This window comes from Aquarana catesbeiana, linkage group LG03 (assembly GCF_042186555.1).
Source record: "Aquarana catesbeiana isolate 2022-GZ linkage group LG03, ASM4218655v1, whole genome shotgun sequence".
NCBI classification, from domain to species: domain Eukaryota; kingdom Metazoa; phylum Chordata; class Amphibia; order Anura; family Ranidae; genus Aquarana; species Aquarana catesbeiana.
The window spans coordinates 389,556,964-389,573,832 of NC_133326.1; the positions used below are offsets into that span (position 1 = coordinate 389,556,964).

At 42.4% G+C, this 16,869-nt stretch overlaps 1 protein-coding gene across 3 annotated transcripts in view; it reads left to right on the forward strand.

The window, feature by feature from the left end:
* MAT2B (methionine adenosyltransferase 2 non-catalytic beta subunit) overlaps positions 1-16,869 on the forward strand; it is a 113,083-nt gene that overhangs the window by 72,651 nt on the left and 23,563 nt on the right. For all 3 annotated transcript variants that reach the window (XM_073620697.1, XM_073620695.1, XM_073620698.1), the window contains 4 exons: positions 4,805-4,919; positions 5,973-6,125; positions 6,285-6,478; positions 9,756-9,872. In XM_073620697.1, coding sequence (XP_073476798.1) covers positions 4,805-4,919; positions 5,973-6,125; positions 6,285-6,478; positions 9,756-9,872 — 579 coding nt within the window. The remainder of the gene's footprint in view (positions 1-4,804; positions 4,920-5,972; positions 6,126-6,284; positions 6,479-9,755; positions 9,873-16,869) is intronic.

Genomic DNA, 16,869 nt, shown 5'->3' on the forward strand with positions numbered 1-16,869 from the left:
TACAATTAGGATAAGAGATGAAGCTGGCCTTGAGTACCATCAAGGGCCAGGTCTCTGCTTTATCAGTATTATTTCAGCGGCCACTTGCTTCGCATTCTTTGGTCCGAAGCTTTATGTAGGGGGTGATGTGTCTTAATCCTCCGGTTAAATCGCCCCTAAACCCCTGGGACTTGAACTTGGTCCTGGCTGTGTTACAGAAACAGCCTTTTGAACCAATAAGTCAGATTCCTTTGGTCTTGTTGACAAGGAAGTTAATTTTTCTGGTGGCCATCTCTTCTGCTAGAAGTTTCAGAATTAGCAGCCCTTTCCTGTAATGAGCCTTATGTGATTATACACAAGGATAGAGTGGTACTGCGCCCTCATCTTAATTTTTTACCGAAGATGGTTTCTGATTTTCATTTAAACCAAGACCTTGTTCTGCCTTCCTTTTTTCCAGATCCCTGTTCTCCGGAAGAGAGATCTCTACATTCGTTGGATGTAGTAAAAGCAGTTAAGGCCTATCTCGGGGCAACTCAGATCCGCAAGACGCATGTTTTTGTTTGTGCTGCCAGAGGGTCCCAATAGAGGACAGGCAGCGTCAAAAGCTACCATTTCTAAATGGATTCGACAATTGATCATTCAAGCTTACGGTTTGAAACAGAAGATTCCTCCGTTTCAGATCAGGGCACATTCCACAAGGGCTATTGGTGCTTCTTGGGCAGTGCATCACCGGGCCTCTATGGCTCAAATCTGCAAGGCCGCAACCTGGTCTTCAGTTCATACATTCACCAGATTCTGTCAGGTGGATGTGAGAAGGCATGAGGATATCGCCTTTGGGCGTAGTGTGCTGCAGACAGCGGTACAAGGTCCTCAGGTCTGATTGCACCCTACTTGGTCGTGGTCCCCCCCCCCTCAGGTAGCAGTGCTCTGGGACATCCCATCAGTAATTACTGTGGCTCTGTGTCCCATGATGTTCAAGAAAGAAAATAGGATTTTTTAAAACAGCTTACCTGTAAAATCCTTTTCTTTCGAAGGACATCACGGGACACAGAGGTCCCGCCCCTCTTCTAATACACTATATTGCTTGGCTACAAAATTATATAGGGGGTTGAACTTCCTGATAGGGTGTGCCAGTGTCCAATCACCAGTGATACCCTATATAACCCATCAGTAATTACTGTGGCTCTGTGTCCCGTGATGTCCTTCGAAATGTAAAAAGGATTTTACAGGTAAGCTGTTTTAAAAAAATCTTATTTTTTTTCTGTTGGCATTTAAGTCCAAATATGAGATTTGAGGACTTTTTGACTCCAGATCTCATATTTAAGGGGACCTGTCATGCTTTTTTTTTTTTTTTTTTTTTCTGTTACAAGGGAGGTTTACATTCCTTGTAATAGGAATAAAAGTGACCCGATTTTTAAAAACGGTTAAAAAAATAAAATCAAGTAAAATAAGGCAAAAACATTTTTTTTTTTTTTTAAAAGCGCCCCTGTCCCGACAAACTTGCGCTCAAAAGCGAACGCATACATGAGTAGCGCCCACATATGAAAACGGTGGTCAAACCACACATGTGAGGTATCGCCGCAATCGTTAGAGCAAGAGCAATAATTCTAGCCCTAGACCTCCTCTGTAACTCAAAACATGCAACCTGTAGAATTTTTTAAACGTCGCCTATGGAGATTTTTAAGGGTAAAAGTTTGACGCCATTCCACGAGCGGGCGCAATTTTGAAGCGTGACATGTTGGGTATCAATTTATTTGGCGTAACCTTATCTCTTTTATTTATTTTTTTTACAATAAAAAAACAAAAAAATTGGGCTAACTTTACTGGGTTTTTTTTTTTTTAATTCAAAAAAGTGTATTTTTTTCCCAAAAAAAGTGCGCTTGTAAGACCGCTGCGCAAATATAGTGTGACAGTATTGCAACGACCGCCATTTTATTCTCTAGGGTGTTAGAAAAAAATGTGTAATGTTTGGGGATTCCAAGTAATTTTCTAGCCAAAAAAAACCTGTTTTTAACTTGTAAACAACAAATCTCAGAAAGAGGCTTGGTCCTTAAGTGGTTAACCTCTTCAGCCCTGGAAGATCATACCCCCTTCCTGACCAGAGCACTTTTTGCGATTCGGCACTGCATTGCTTTAACTGACAATTGCGCGGTCCTGTAATGTTGCACCCAAACAAAATTGACGCCCCCCCCCCCACAAATAGAGCTTTCTTTTGGTGGTATTTGATGACCACTGCGTTTTTTTTTATTTTTTGCGCTATAAACAAAATATTTTTTACTTTTTGCTATAATAAATATCCCAATATCCCCCAAAAATATATATAATAAAAAAAAAAAAAAAAACTTTTTTTTCCCTCAGTTTAGGCCAATATGTATTCTACATATTTTTGTTAAAAAAAAAAAAAAAAAGTCGCAATACGTGTATATTGATTGGTTTGCACAAAAGTTATAACGTCTACAAAATAGGGGATAGTTTTATGGCTATTATTTTTATTATTATTATGTCTTTTTTTTTTCTTTTTTTTTTTTACGGGACCACAGCATTATGGCGGATACATCGGACACTTTTGACACTATTTTGGGACCATTGTCATTTATACAGCGATCAGTGCTATAAAAATGCACTGATTACTGTGTAAATGATACTGGCAGGGAAGGGGTTAAGTGTGTCCTAGGGAGTGATTCTAACTGTGGGGGGGGGGGGGGGGGCGGCTTCAAGTCACATGACAGCGATTGCCGTTCACGATGACAGGGAGCAGTGATCTGTCATGACACAAGGCAGAACGGGGAAATGCCTTGTTTACCGTATTTCTATCCTTAGTATCAATATGATGCCATCGAACCAGGGAAGATCAATGTTGATTAATCTATTGCAAGGGAGTATACCTTTTCACCTTGGATTAAAAATCCTGCAGGTACCATACAGGGCGATCGGCCACAACCAAGTATACTCCTTTGGGATAGATTAATCAACATTGATCTTCCCTGGTTCAATGGTATCATATTGATACTAAGGAAAGGAATTTTGCTTATCTTCAATGAAGGAAGTGTTAAGATGGCACAGTCCCCTTGGAGCTTACCATAAGTATATGAAGTATATGTTTTGGGAGTGATAATTATCAACCTGTGAATTCCTTGACTTATCATAACAGGGTGTGAACATAGAGCTGTTGTCCCGTCACCCCCCCCCCCCCCCCCCCCTTTTTATGGCACACTGACACCTCATTAGACCTCTTGGTGGACCTTGATCACTTTTGGGTGACATTGTATTAAGGTCCTACAAAGCTACAAAGTTGGGGCCCACAACATATTCAAAGATGGAGTTCTTAGCACTAAGTGGCCCCGAGATACGGGGCCCAAAAATCAGTTCGGAAGATGTCATTCTTTGCTGCAGAAAAGTGCTTGACATTTTCTGAACCGATTTTTGGGGCCCTGTATCTCAGGGCCACTTGGTGCTAGAAACCCCAGGATATTTTATGGTGCTAGTTCCACTGGGTTTGCACACCAAATTTGGGCTTCTTAGTACTAAGTGGCCCCAAGATACGGGGCCCCAAATTTGGTCAACTGTGTCCATCTGCAGCAATGTCATTTTGGGACCCTTTGGGGTCAGAGACCCCAAATTTTGGCTGCAGCTAGGGGGCATCTAGGAACCCTTAACTACCGAGTTTGAAGTTCAGGGGACCTATGGCTGCAAATGGGCACAGTGAGGCATGCAAATGGGCATTGTTGACCCTCTTTTCCACTTACAGTAGCTGTGCATTTCTCACCCTCGTCTTATACTCGGGTCAATAAGTTTTTCCCATTTTTTTTTTTTTTTTTTGTGGTAAATTAGGGCCTCGACTTATACTCGGAACGACTTATACTCGAGTATATACGGTATATTTAGGGGAGGTGGTGCCTGTAGAGAATTCTGCGGCCTCTAGTATCAAACTTATTTGTTTTTAATGCACTTTGGAGCTAAAAATTTGAATACAAGTTAATCACTAGGGGGAGAACCTCTTGGGGAATTGAGGCTGCAAAAGGATCTGGGGGTCCTAGTAGACCACAGGCTCAGCAATGGCATGCAAGGCTAGACTATTTACTCAAGAAATAAAACTATAACCCTACCACTCTACAACTCTGGTTTGGCATCTTTAGTATGCTGTCCAGTTCTGGTCTCCAGTACTTCGAAGGGATGTGCTAGAACTGGAGAGAGTCCAGAGAAGGGCAACACAAGGGGGTGGGAGGACCTCCATTATGAGGAACAATTAGGAACAATAAAATGTATTCTCCCTGTGGAGTGGAAGAGACTCTTAAAAATGTATCGCAAAATACAATTCTTTGAATGGTGACTCCAGAATTGGGAGTAAATTATTTAACCCAAGGTCTCAAAGAAGACATGCTGCCACACAATGAAGTTGAACGATAAGCAGTCTAGTCTTAAACTGCGTAAGGGGTTCTTTACTGTAAAAGCAGAAAGGATGTGGAATTCCCTTCCACAGTTGGTGTGTTTTTAATTCAACCTTACCAACTATGTAGCTTCTATTGGAATAATACCAGGTAATCCTGTCATAAAGGTCATTGTTCAGGTATCTCCTGACCTGTTGGTGACAATGCTCAGTCCTGTCGCAGTTTCTCACCTGTTATCGCATGCACTTCCTGTGGAAACTATAGGCAACTGTGCTAACAATGTTTGCACAGGCTTGTCGGTGGCATATCTATTATGAATTGTACATGATTGAAGATGCCTTAGTTCTTTGGAACTTGTAACAACTCTTGAATTTACTGTAAGTTATGTGTGGAAATCTAGTCTCTAATATATTCTTGTACGTGTATTTTATTTACAGCCACATGTAATTGTTCATTGTGCAGCAGAAAGAAGACCAGATATTGTTGAGAATCAACCTGAGTCTGCCACCAGGCTGAATGTGGAGGCATCTGCAAATCTTGCCAAAGTAGCAGGTATTTACCTTTTTGTCCTTCTTAGTTTAAACATGTAACAAACCTACGCAGTTCAAACTTTTCCAAACCTTTTGTGCCTCCATGTTGGTTAGTAAGGTTACCTGTTTATTTAAGCATCAAAAGTGAGGTAAAGAAATAGAAGCTGCAGGACCCAGCAACACTTTTACGGGAAAGGTAATTTGTGGCCAGCACAGTCCTTTCTTTTTTAACAAGGCCTGAGATGAAATGTTATATTTACTTTTTCTTTTTCCTCTTTAAAGGAGAAGTCCAGACTGAGCTTTTTAGGCTGGGCTTCTAAGGGTCACAGGAGTGCAATTCGTTTTATGTTTTGCTCTCTGCTGATGTCACTACCATCAGTCGAGGCAACGCATCATCCAGACTTCTGAAGTTGGGATCTGCCAGGTGCCTGGACTGATGGCAGTCTCCGCGTCACAGCGAGCCACTGAGATGGCCGCTCCCCGCCCCTCTACAGCTCAGCGCTCCAATCAGCGTGGAGAAGAAGAGTACTTAAAGTAATTGTACAGTCGCTGGGTTTTTTTTTTTTTTTTTTTTTTTTTTTTTTTTTTTTAGGTAAAAATAACAAACCTGTTATACTTACCTGCAGTGGATTTGCACAGAGCAGCCCCTATCCTCCTCTTCTTGGGTCCTTCTTCGGCGCTCCTGGCCACTCACTCCTGTTAAGTGCCCCCACAGCAAGCAGCTTGCTATGGGGGCACCCGAGCCGAGTCACTGCTCTGTGTATGCATTTAGGCAGGGAGCTGCGGCCTGGCCCCACCCCCTTTCTCTTCTCATTGGCTGACTGACTTTGACAGCAGCAGGAGCCAATGGTGTAGCGCTGCTGTCTCAGCCAATGAGGGGAGTCTTAAGCAGCCGAGACATTCCTACAACATCGTTGGATAGAGATGGGAAACGGGTAAGTATTTTTAGGGGGGTGGGGCTGCTGCACACAGAGGGCTTTTTGTCTGCATTAAGATAAAAAAAACTTCTGCCTCTAAAACCACTTTAAAACATTCAATTTATGTAAATATATATTTGTCTATTTCTGTTCCAAAGCTGCATCTGGTGCATTCCTGATCTACATTAGTTCGGACTATGTCTTTGATGGATCAAATCCCCCTTACAGAGAGGATTCTGTGCCAAATCCCCTGAATCTGTATGGTAAAACCAAGCTAGAAGGAGAGCGAGTAATCCTGCAGAACAGTGATAGTAAGTACCAGTCAGTCTTCATTTAAAAATTTTTGCAGCATAGTATTTCTGTAATGTCATTAATTGCTATGCAATACCTATAGTGTATAGTTATTGCATACTTATGTTTCCTGGAAGTCTTTAAAGTGTTTGATCATTTTTCCTTGCCTTGTTCAATAGATGCTGCTGTGCTCAGAGTTCCTGTGTTATATGGGGATGTGGAGAAATTAGAGGAAAGTGCAGTTACAATTATGTTTGACAAGGTACAGTTCAACAACAAATCTGCTAATATGGACCACTGGCAACAGAGATTTCCCACCTATGTCAAGGATGTAGCCAGTGTCTGCTTCCAAATAGCTGAGAAAAAATTGCAGGTAAGAATTGATATTAAGTGTCTTTGCTCCATTACAAATACACTCGGGCACACTTCTAAAACAACTATGTGGGTCTTTTTGTGTGCACATTTATTTAGTTCTTCATTTGCGGGAATCAGAAGTAAGCTAAACCCCACTTCCCCATTAATTAAAATGAATGAATTAATTAAAATGAATGGGGAAGTGGGGTCCTGGAAGGACAGCCTGGTCACATGACTTGTCAGTGAAAACTTCCTTTTAAGTGGAACTCCAGGGAAGATCTTAGTTTTTTTCCTTTTTTTTTTTTATGGATAACATAATCTCCAACTTTTACTCATTTATTAACGTAAATTCAACAGTCCTTCCACCACTTTTGACTGACTGTAGTCTAGTAATCCTAAAACTGCCCTGCTTTTAATGCTATAACGCCTTCCCTTTCACCTTTTCACATAAGATGTTTTTCAAATCCATTTATCAGTTTTAGACCTGTCTAGGAAATGTATAAGTGGTTGCTGGAAAGCAAGTTACACTGCACAACCCTGTGAGGTTCATGTGGATGTAGTGGATAACTTCAATTCAGCTAAATTGACTGAGTCTTCCGATTTTAGAACAGCTGCAGTAGGCTGGAATTATTAGTATGTCACTGGTTCATTTTACTTGCTGCAATGTGATGAGTGTAGGAATTCCGAATGGTCGTTTGCTCCAGAAAAGGGGCCAACAACACATTGCAAATTATGGAGCAATGGAACACCTCTAATTGCCCAGTTCTTGGTCTTCAGAGAGCCGTGACTGTCTCTCACTGGCTCTGTGCTCTGGCCCTCCAGCGCTTACGGAAGCGCTGGGCTATGGAGGGGACTCAGGCTCTTAGCGGTGTGCTAAGAGGCTGAGGTAGCTTCCGCTCAGGCAACTTGGTGGATCCGGGCATTAGTCAGGATCTCTCCAGCACCTGGACCAGCTGAGTGACATCAGCTGACAGCAGGCTAAAGTATGGGTCATAGGTAGAGGTCGACCGATATATCGGCTGATATTTGGCTTTTTTTACTTAATCGGCATCTGCCGATTCTGCTGATAAAAAAAGCCATTCAGCGGGACTTGCAAATGACTTCTGTAATTGAAGTCAATTGCAAGTTGTCTGAAGTTTTCTTCTCTCCTCCTCTGGGCAGCCTGCCAAGTCTGATAAGAAGATACATTTGTATCTCTTTCAGGTTCTTTTATCAATAGACTGAACTCCGTGGAGAAGTTTTCAGTTTAACCATTTAAAGACTAAATCTTTTCTGACACTTGTTGCTTACAAGTAAAAATCCTGTATTTTCTGCTATAAAATCACTTAGAACCCCCAAACATTATATATATTTTTTTTAGCAGAGACCCTAGGGAATAAAATAGCGGTTGTTGCAATATTTTATGTCACACGGTATTTACACAGCGGTCTTTCAAACGCAATTTTTTTAAAAAAAATACACTAATGAAATAAAAAAAAAAAAGCAGTAAAGTTAGCCCATTTTTTTTCGTCCAAAAGTTTTGATTACCTGTTTTTGTGTATTTAATATTTAAGATATAGTTTTTTTTTTTTTTTTAATCTAAATTCTACATACAAGTGAACTGATTGGAGGTTTGTTTTGTTTAATAAATGTTTAAATATAAAAAAAATTCTGTATCACTTATTTCTTAAGGCTGCTTTCACACTGAAGCGGGCATGCGTTGACGGTAAAATGCTGTTAATTTTAGCAACGCTTTACCGTCATTTTAGCGGCGCTATTCGGCTGCTAGCGGGGCGCTTATAACCCAGCTAGCGGCCGAAGAAGGGGTTAAATGTGCCCCTGAAGCGCTGCTGCCGAAACGCTTTGCAGGCGCTTCGGCAGCGGTGCACATTCATTTCAATGGGCAGGAGTGGTGGAGGAGCGGTATACACCGCTCCAAAGATGCCGCTTGCAGGACTTTTTTTTAACATCCTGCCAGCGCATCACCTCAGTGTGAAAGCACTCGAGCTTTCACACAGACTGCAGGGGAGCCGTTTTACAGGCGCTGTTTTTAGCCCAAAAGCGCCTGAAAAACGCCCCAGTGTGAAAGGGGTCTAACTGTTAGATTTTATGAGATGAAGAGAAAAAAAAAAAATCGGCCTAATATATCGGCCCTAAAAAATCGGCATCATATATCGGCCATCGGCCACCGCGATTTCTAAATATCGGCTTTGGCATCGGCCAGAGAAAAACCCATATCGGTCGACCTCTAGTCATAGGAGTGCAGAACTAGGTTCACTCCTGTGACCCACAGGAAAAGTATGGCCAAAAGAGCTTTAGTTCCACTCCTCCTTTTTATCAAGTTAGAAAACAATGGCGATCTGTTCTTTTAGAAAGCAATTAACTGCATGTATATATTGTATTGTCATGGAAGAGTTTGTTACACTAATGTTACACTAAATTACTTGAAATGGATTCCTTATAACTTCCCCTATCAAATGAAAATATGCATTTAAACCTGCAAGGAAACACATTTGTGGTTAGTGTGGTTTTGTTTTGTTTTTTGTTTTTTTTTTTTTTTTTTTTTTTTTTTTGTGTCCTTGTAGTGAAAGTTGTCCTTCATTACACTGATAACCTTGTAAACAATCAGCAGCTAGCCAGGATTTGGGAAAGAAAAATATTTTAAAGTGGATCTGTGCTTTGCTTATGTAGGGCAAAGCAGCAGGTTAACTTTAACTGCTACCTTCTCAGCTTTACAAACATACCCATCTTTCTTTTGCCCCCTTGCTGCTATAATAATACATCAGAAATGAAAAAAATGTTCTACATCTACTGCTGTGAGCTCTATTGGACTATTTGTCTACAGAGCAAGTTTTTGCTCTGTAGTTCTTGTGGATCTATGTCATTACAACATTATTAGGGGCCCCTACTTGTTGTTATAGCCCCTCTCTTTATTTTACTCTTGTCTGTGTACTTTTGTACTTGATAACTGAATAAAACTTTATTCTTTAAAAACAAAGAAAAGAAGACTTGGAACTTACAAAAAAAGTCTTATCCCTCCCCTATGTGACAATGCTGGCTGTCTGGGTAGATAATAGCAAAGTACCAGTGCTGTCACATGGGAGGAAGGAGAGTAAGTTACATGCACCCTACCTGGAAGTACTTACTCAAGGAAACTAAACAGAGCTGCAAAGGGAATACAAGTATATGCAGCTGAGGAGGTTGGCAGTTAAGTGCACCTATTGTCTTGCTTTGCATGGGCACAGTACAGGTTCATATTTAATGCTTTTCTTTGAAAATGTAAATGTACATGTTACTTCCTTTTTATTATTTTCCAGGAACCTTCTCTGATAAAGGGAATTTATCAATGGTCAGGGAATGAACAAATGACAAAGTATGAAATGGCTTGTGCTATGGCTGATGCTTTCAATCTCCCCAGCAGTCATCTGAGACCTGTAAGTTTCATATACTTTTAATGGCACCTAATCATAAGATACACCTATCATCTACATAGTATGTATAAATGGATAGTAGTGTATGCGGTGTTATTGGAATGTGTCCACACTGCTGCAGCACCACTTCACGAGTCTGAACAGTTGAAACAAATATTAATCTTGAAACAAGACTGCATCAGTATTTTGCAGTGGAAGACTTACCGTAGTGATGCATCAGAAAAGGCATTTTTTTTTCTGATCTTTAGCATCCTGGTTTGGTGATTGTATACCAAGTTTTACTTTGCTGTTCTTGCCTGACAAATGTTATCCTAGCCTGGTGTTCTGTTGTAGCATTTTCCTTTAGACTCAAATCTTTTTGTGCATTCAAAGATCTGCTTGTACTCAACACGTCTAAACTAGTTCATTTAAAAGTGTCTACTTGAGCTTGAAAAAAATCTGACCCATAAAAGTGTTTTCAACCATAGCACTTAATGTATGCTTTTTTTTTTCTAGCGATATGTGCCATTGCCTATAACATCTAGAGACTATAGTGCATGCAAAACCCAGATGGTTAGGTGTTTCTTAGACCTGATGCATGTAGCAAAAATTATTCATCAGTCAAAGTTGCAGAGAACATAGTCAAAAAACTGAACTTCTCCTCATTAAGGGCGAGGGGCGCACTGGACAACTTTGCTGCCATTGTGCTATGTGCTGGGTGTCCAGTGCATCCCAGTGGCTTATGAGCGGTGGGCTCCCTCCCGGCTCAGCTGCCCTCTATCTATCCGTTATTATGCATGTACTTCTGCTAATGGAGGCCCTCAAAAATTGAGATAATGCAGATAATACCGGGGTGCCGTGAAGTGGCTTTGCAGCTAATGCATATATTTGCAAAATCTGTGCAAACGAAGCCCCTGTTTTTAATGCATACTGTTAGACGGGATATTTTGGTTGGTTACAGGCTGTAAGTTGAGCTGGGAATTTATTTGTTTGGAATGCATCGCCCTTCCATGAGCTCCTTGCTGCGAAGGCCAGTTATAGGTTGGGGCAGTGGCCATTTGTATTGAAGGACCGATTCACACCTGTTCTCAGCAACACATGTTATTTTAACATGCAGTATCATGGCATTCATAGTGAATTGCACCCACACTGCAATGCTACTATGCAGTAACACATGGCTGTGCAATGACCAAGCTTGCTGCTGGTCCTCTGAGGTGGCTTGCCAGTCCTTTCACATAAATGGTAGCTGTCTTAACACAACCCTTAATGACACCTAACAGTGCTATGGACTTACTCTAAGGACTCGTTTACACTATATGCGGTTAATTACGATTCATTTCACTTGCTCAATCATAATGCGGTGGTGTGCAGACGTGCTGCATTTTTCCACAGCACATCAGATGGCACCACAGATTAATACAGTGCAGCTGAAGTGTGGAGACTTGACTGGAATGTAACAGAGTGCAAACTCCAATAAAATAAATTTAAAAAAGAGATGCAATGCAGGGTCCAGCCTGAGCTTGTTTGGCTGGGCTTCTCCTATGGGTCACAGGAGTACAATTTGTTTTGCACTCTTGTGACCTGTTTTCAGCAGAGAGCAGTCTGAAGTCTGCTCTCCGCTGACTTCACTGGAATCAGTCCAGGCACCGTGTCATCACGACAATGAAGTCTGGATCCGCCAGGTGCCTGGACTGATGCCTGTCTCAGCCTCTCAGCGAGCCGGTGAGAGACTGAGATGGCCGCTCCCCGCCCAGTGAGCGCGGAGGAGCAGAGCGGAGAGCTGCTGATTGACAGTCAGCAGCTCTCCTCTCAGGGATCTGTGAGAACCGAGCCATCGGCGATGTTTAATGGCTCGGTTCTCAGTGTAGAGACGCCGGGGGACAGATGCTGCATCCACCTGGGTAAGTATAAAAGGGGGGGGGGACAAAAACATACTACTTTTAATATCAAGGTGCTTTGTTTATGTACCCAATACAGTAGCCACTGAATGTGTAACAAATGTGAAATTTGCCTTCAGGTCTTTTATTACTGCCGGAATCTCTGAAAGACTGCAAGTCTTATCATGAGTTGCTGTTGGCATAGTTCTCCCAAGAACGGAGCTTAGGCAAGCGAGGATAAAAAAAAATGAATAGATTTATGTCGACACATCAACCTTTTACCAAGGTCACATCACTGTTATGCCAGAATGGAAGCAAATGAACTTGTATATAAATATCTCTGCACATTCCTCAGAGCAATATTAGAATTGGCTCTTTTGAAGCTCAAACATTTTCAGATCTTTCTAAGATGGAGATCATCATGTTTGATTAACCCATGTATACATAGCTCTGCCATCCTGAACATCGTTTTAGCAGCAAATATCAAGAACCTAGTAGATTTATGAAAGGTCAAGTAAAGATTGTTTCATTTACAAACCAATCTTCATTTTCTGCCTGATGTGATGGCAGTTGGTTGTGACCAACACATGCAGTTTTTTTAAATGCTTTCATTCTTTTACATTAAGTTTTTTTGTAATTAACACTTAACAAATGTGCCAATATATTTTAGATGTGTGGCAGCATCTTGTTCATCTTTATTATTAACCACTTGCCGACCGCCGCACGACTATATACGTCGACAGAGCGGCACGGGCAGGCAAAAGGACTTACAGGTACGTCCTTGCCTGCCCGCGGGTGGGGGGTCCGATCGGACCCCCCCCCCCCCGGTGCCTGCGGCGGTCGGCAAATCTCCCCCGGCGATCGGTGGTGAGGGGGAGGCCATCCATTCGTAGCCCCCCCCTCGCGATCGCTCCCAGCCAATGGGATCATTTCCCTGCCTCTGTATTGTACACAGAGGCAGAGGAAATGATGTCATCTCTCCTCGGCTCGGTATTTTCCGTTCCGGGCCGAGGAGAGAAGACTGCAATGTGAGTGCACCAACACACTACACACAGTAGAACATGCCAGGCACACAAAACACCCCGATTTCCCCCCCCCAATCACCCACCCCCCCCTGTCACAAACTGACACCAAGCAGGTTTTTTTTTTTTTTTTTCTGATTACTGTATTGGTGTTAGTTTGACAGTTACAGTGTTAGGGCAGTGAGTGTTAGGCCCCCTTTAGGTCTAGGATACCCCCCTAACCCCCCCTAATAAAGTTTTAACCCCTTGATCACCCCCCGTCACCAGTGTCGCTAAGCGATCATTTTTCTGATCGCTGTATTAGTGTCGCTGGTGACGCTAGTTAGTGAGGTAAATATTTAGGTTCGCCGTCAGCGTTTTATAGCGACAGGGACCCCCATATACTACCTAATAAATGTTTTAACCCCTTGATTGCCCCCTAGTTAACCCTTTCACCACTGATCACTGTATAACCGTTACGGGTGACGCTGGTTAGTTTGTTTATTTTTTATAGTGTCAGGGCACCCGCCGTTTATTACCGAATAAAGATTTAGCCTCCTGATCGCCCAGCGGTGATATGCGTCGCCCCAGGCAGCGTCAGATTAGCGCCAGTACTGCTAACACCCACGCACGCAGCATACGCCTCCCTTAGTGGTATAGTATCTGTACGGATCAATATCTGATTCGATCAGATCTGTACTAGCGTCCCCAGCAGTTTAGGGTTCCCAAAAACACAGTGTTAGCGGGATCAGCCCAGATACCTAGTAGCACCTGCGTTTTGCCCCTCCGCCCGGCTCGGCCCAGCCCACCCAAGTGCAGTATCGATCGATCACGGTCACTTACAAAACACTAAACGCATAACTGCAGCGTTCGCAGAGTCAGGCCTGATCCCTGCGATCGCTAACAGTTTTTTTGGTAGCGTTTTGGTGAAATGGCAAGCACCAGCCCCAGGCAGCGTCAGGTTAGTGCCAGTAGCGCTAACACCCACGCACCGTACACCTCCCTTAGTGGTATAGTATCTGAACGCATCAATATCTGATCAGATCTATACTAGCGTCCCCAGCAGTTTAGGATTCCCAAAAACGCAGTGTTAGCGAGATCAGCCCAGATACCTGCTAGCACCTGCGTTTTGCCCCTCCGCCCGGCCCAGCCCAGCCCACCCAAGTGCAGTATCGATCGATCACTGTCACTTACAAAACACTAAACGCATAACTGCAGCGTTCGCAGAGTCAGGCCTGATCCCTGCGATCGTTAACAGTTTTTTTGGTAGCGTTTTGGTGAACTGGCAAGCGCCAGCGGCCTAGTACACCCCGGTCGTAGTCAAACCAGCACTGCAGTAACACTTGGTGACGTGGCGAGTCCCATAAGTGCAGTTCAAGCTGGTGAGGTGGCAAGCACAAATAGTGTCCCGCTGCTACCATGAAGACAAACACAGGCCCGTCGTGCCCATAATGCCCTTCCTGCTGCATTCGCCAATCCTAATTGGGAACCCACCACTTCTGCAGCGCCCGTACTTCCCCCATGCACATCCCCAACCAAATGCAGTCGGCTGCATGAGAGGCATTTTCTTTATGTCCTCCCGAGTACCCCTACCCAACGAACCCCCCCAAAAAAGATGTGTCTTCAGCAAGCGCGGATATAGGCGTGACACCCGCTATTATTGTCCCTCCTGTCCTGACAATCCTGGTCTTTGCATTGGTGAATGTTTTGAACGCTACCATTCACTAGCTGAGTATTAGCGTAGGGTACAGCATTGCACAGACTAGGACACACTTTCACAGGGTCTCCCAAGATGCCATCGCATTTTGAGAGACCCGAACCTGGAACCGGTTACAGTTATAAAAGTTACAGTTACAAAAAAAGTGTAAAAAAAAAAAAAATAAAAACACAAACAAAAATATAAAATAAAAAATAATAGTTGTCGTTTTATTGTTCTCTCTCTATTCTCTCTCTCTCTATTCTCTCTATTGTTCTGCTCTTTTTTACTGTATTCTATTCTGCAATGTTTTATTGTTATTATGTTTTATCATGTTTGCTTTTCAGGTATGCAATTTTTTATACTTTACCGTTTACTGTGCTTTATTGTTAACCATTTTTTTGTCTTCAGGTACAGCATTCACGACTTTGAGTGGTTATACCAGAATGATGCTTGCAGGTTTAGGTATCATCTTGGTATCATTCTTTTCAGCCAGCGGTCAGCTTTCATGTAAAAGCAATCCTAGCGGCTAATTGGCCTCTAGACTGCTTTTACAAGCAGTGGGAGAGAATGCCCCCCCCCCCCCCCCCCCATCGTCTTCCGTGTTTTTCTCTGGCTCTCCTGTCTCAACAGGGAACCTGAGAATGCAGCCGGTGATTCAGCCAGCTGACCATAGAGCTGATCAGAGACCAGAGTGGCTCCAAACATCTCTATGGCCTAAAAAACCGGAAGCTACGAGCATTTTATGACTTAGATTTCGCCGGATGTAAATAGCGCCATTGGGAAATTGGGGAAGCATTTTATCACACCGATCTTGGTGTGGTCAGATGCTTTGAGGGCAGAGGAGAAATCTAGGGTCTAATAGACCCCAATTTTTTCAAAAAAGAGTACCTGTCACTACCTATTGCTATCATAGGGGATATTTACATTCCCTGAGATAACAGTAAAAATGATTAAAAAAAAAAAAAAAAATGAAAGGAACAGTTTTAAAATAAGATAAAAAAGCAAAAAAATAATAAAGAAAAAAAAAAAAAAAAAAAAGCACCCCTGTCCCCCCTGCTCTCGCGCTAAGGCGAACGCAAGCGTCGGTCTGGCGTCAAATGTAAACAGCAATTGCACCATGCATGTGAGGTATCACCGCGACGGTCAGATCGAGGGCAGTAATTTTAGCAGTAGACCTCCTCTGTAAATCTAAAGTGGTAACCTGTAAAGGCTTTTAAAGGCTTTTAAAAATGTATTTATTTTGTTGCCACTGCACGTTTGTGCGCAATTGTAAAGCATGTCATGTTTGGTATCCATGTACTCGGCCTAAGATCATCTTTTTTATTTCATCAAACATTTGGGCAATATAGTGTGTTTTAGTGCATTAAAATGTAAAAAAGTGTGTTTTTTCCCCAAAAAATGCGTTTGAAAAATCGCTGCGCAAATACTGTGTGAAAAAAAAAAATTAAACACCCACCATTTTAATCTGTATATAATATATAATGTGTGGGGGTTCAAAGTAATTTTCTTGCAAAAAAAAATAATTTTTTCATGTAATCAAAAAGTGTCAGAAAGGGCTTTGTCTTCAAGTGGTTAGAAGAGTGGGTGATGTGTGACATAAGCTTCTAAATGTTGTGCATAAAATGCCAGGACAGTTCAAACCCCCCCCAAATGACCCCATTTTGGAAAGTAGACACCCCAAGCTATTTACTGAGAGGCATGTCGAGTCCATGGAATATTTTATATTGTGACACAAGTTGCGGGAAAGAGACAAATTTTTTTTTTTTTTTTTGCACAAAGTTGTCACTAAATGATATATTGCTCAAACATGCCATGGGAATATGTGAAATTACACCCCAAAATACATTCTGTTGCTTCTCCTGAGTACGGGGATACCACATGTGTGAGACTTTTTGGGAGCCTAGCCGCGTATGGGACCCCGAAAACCAAGCACCGCCTTCAGGCTTTCTAAGGGCGTAAATTTTTGATTTCACTCTTCACTGCCTATCACAGTCTCGGAGGCCATGGAATGCCCAGGTGGCACAAACCCCCCCCAAATGACCCCATTTTGGAAAGTAGACACCCAAAGCTATTTGCTGAGCGGTATAGTGAGTATTTTGCAGACCTCACTTTTTGTCACAAAGTTTTGAAAATTAAAAAAAGAAAAAAAAAATTTTTTTTTTTGTCTTTCTTCATTTTCAAAAACAAATGAGAGCTGCAAAATACTCACCATGCCTCTCAGCAAATAGCTTGGGGTGTCTACTTTCCAAAATGGGGTCATTTGGGGGGGGGGTTGTGCCACCTGGGCATTCCATGACCTCCGAAACTGTGATAGGCAGTGAAGAGTGAAATCAAAAATGTACACCCTTAGAAATCCTGAAGGCAGTGATTGGTTTTCGGGGTCCCGTACGCGGCTAGGCTCCTAAAAAGTCCCACACATGTGGTATCCCCGTACTCAAGAGAAG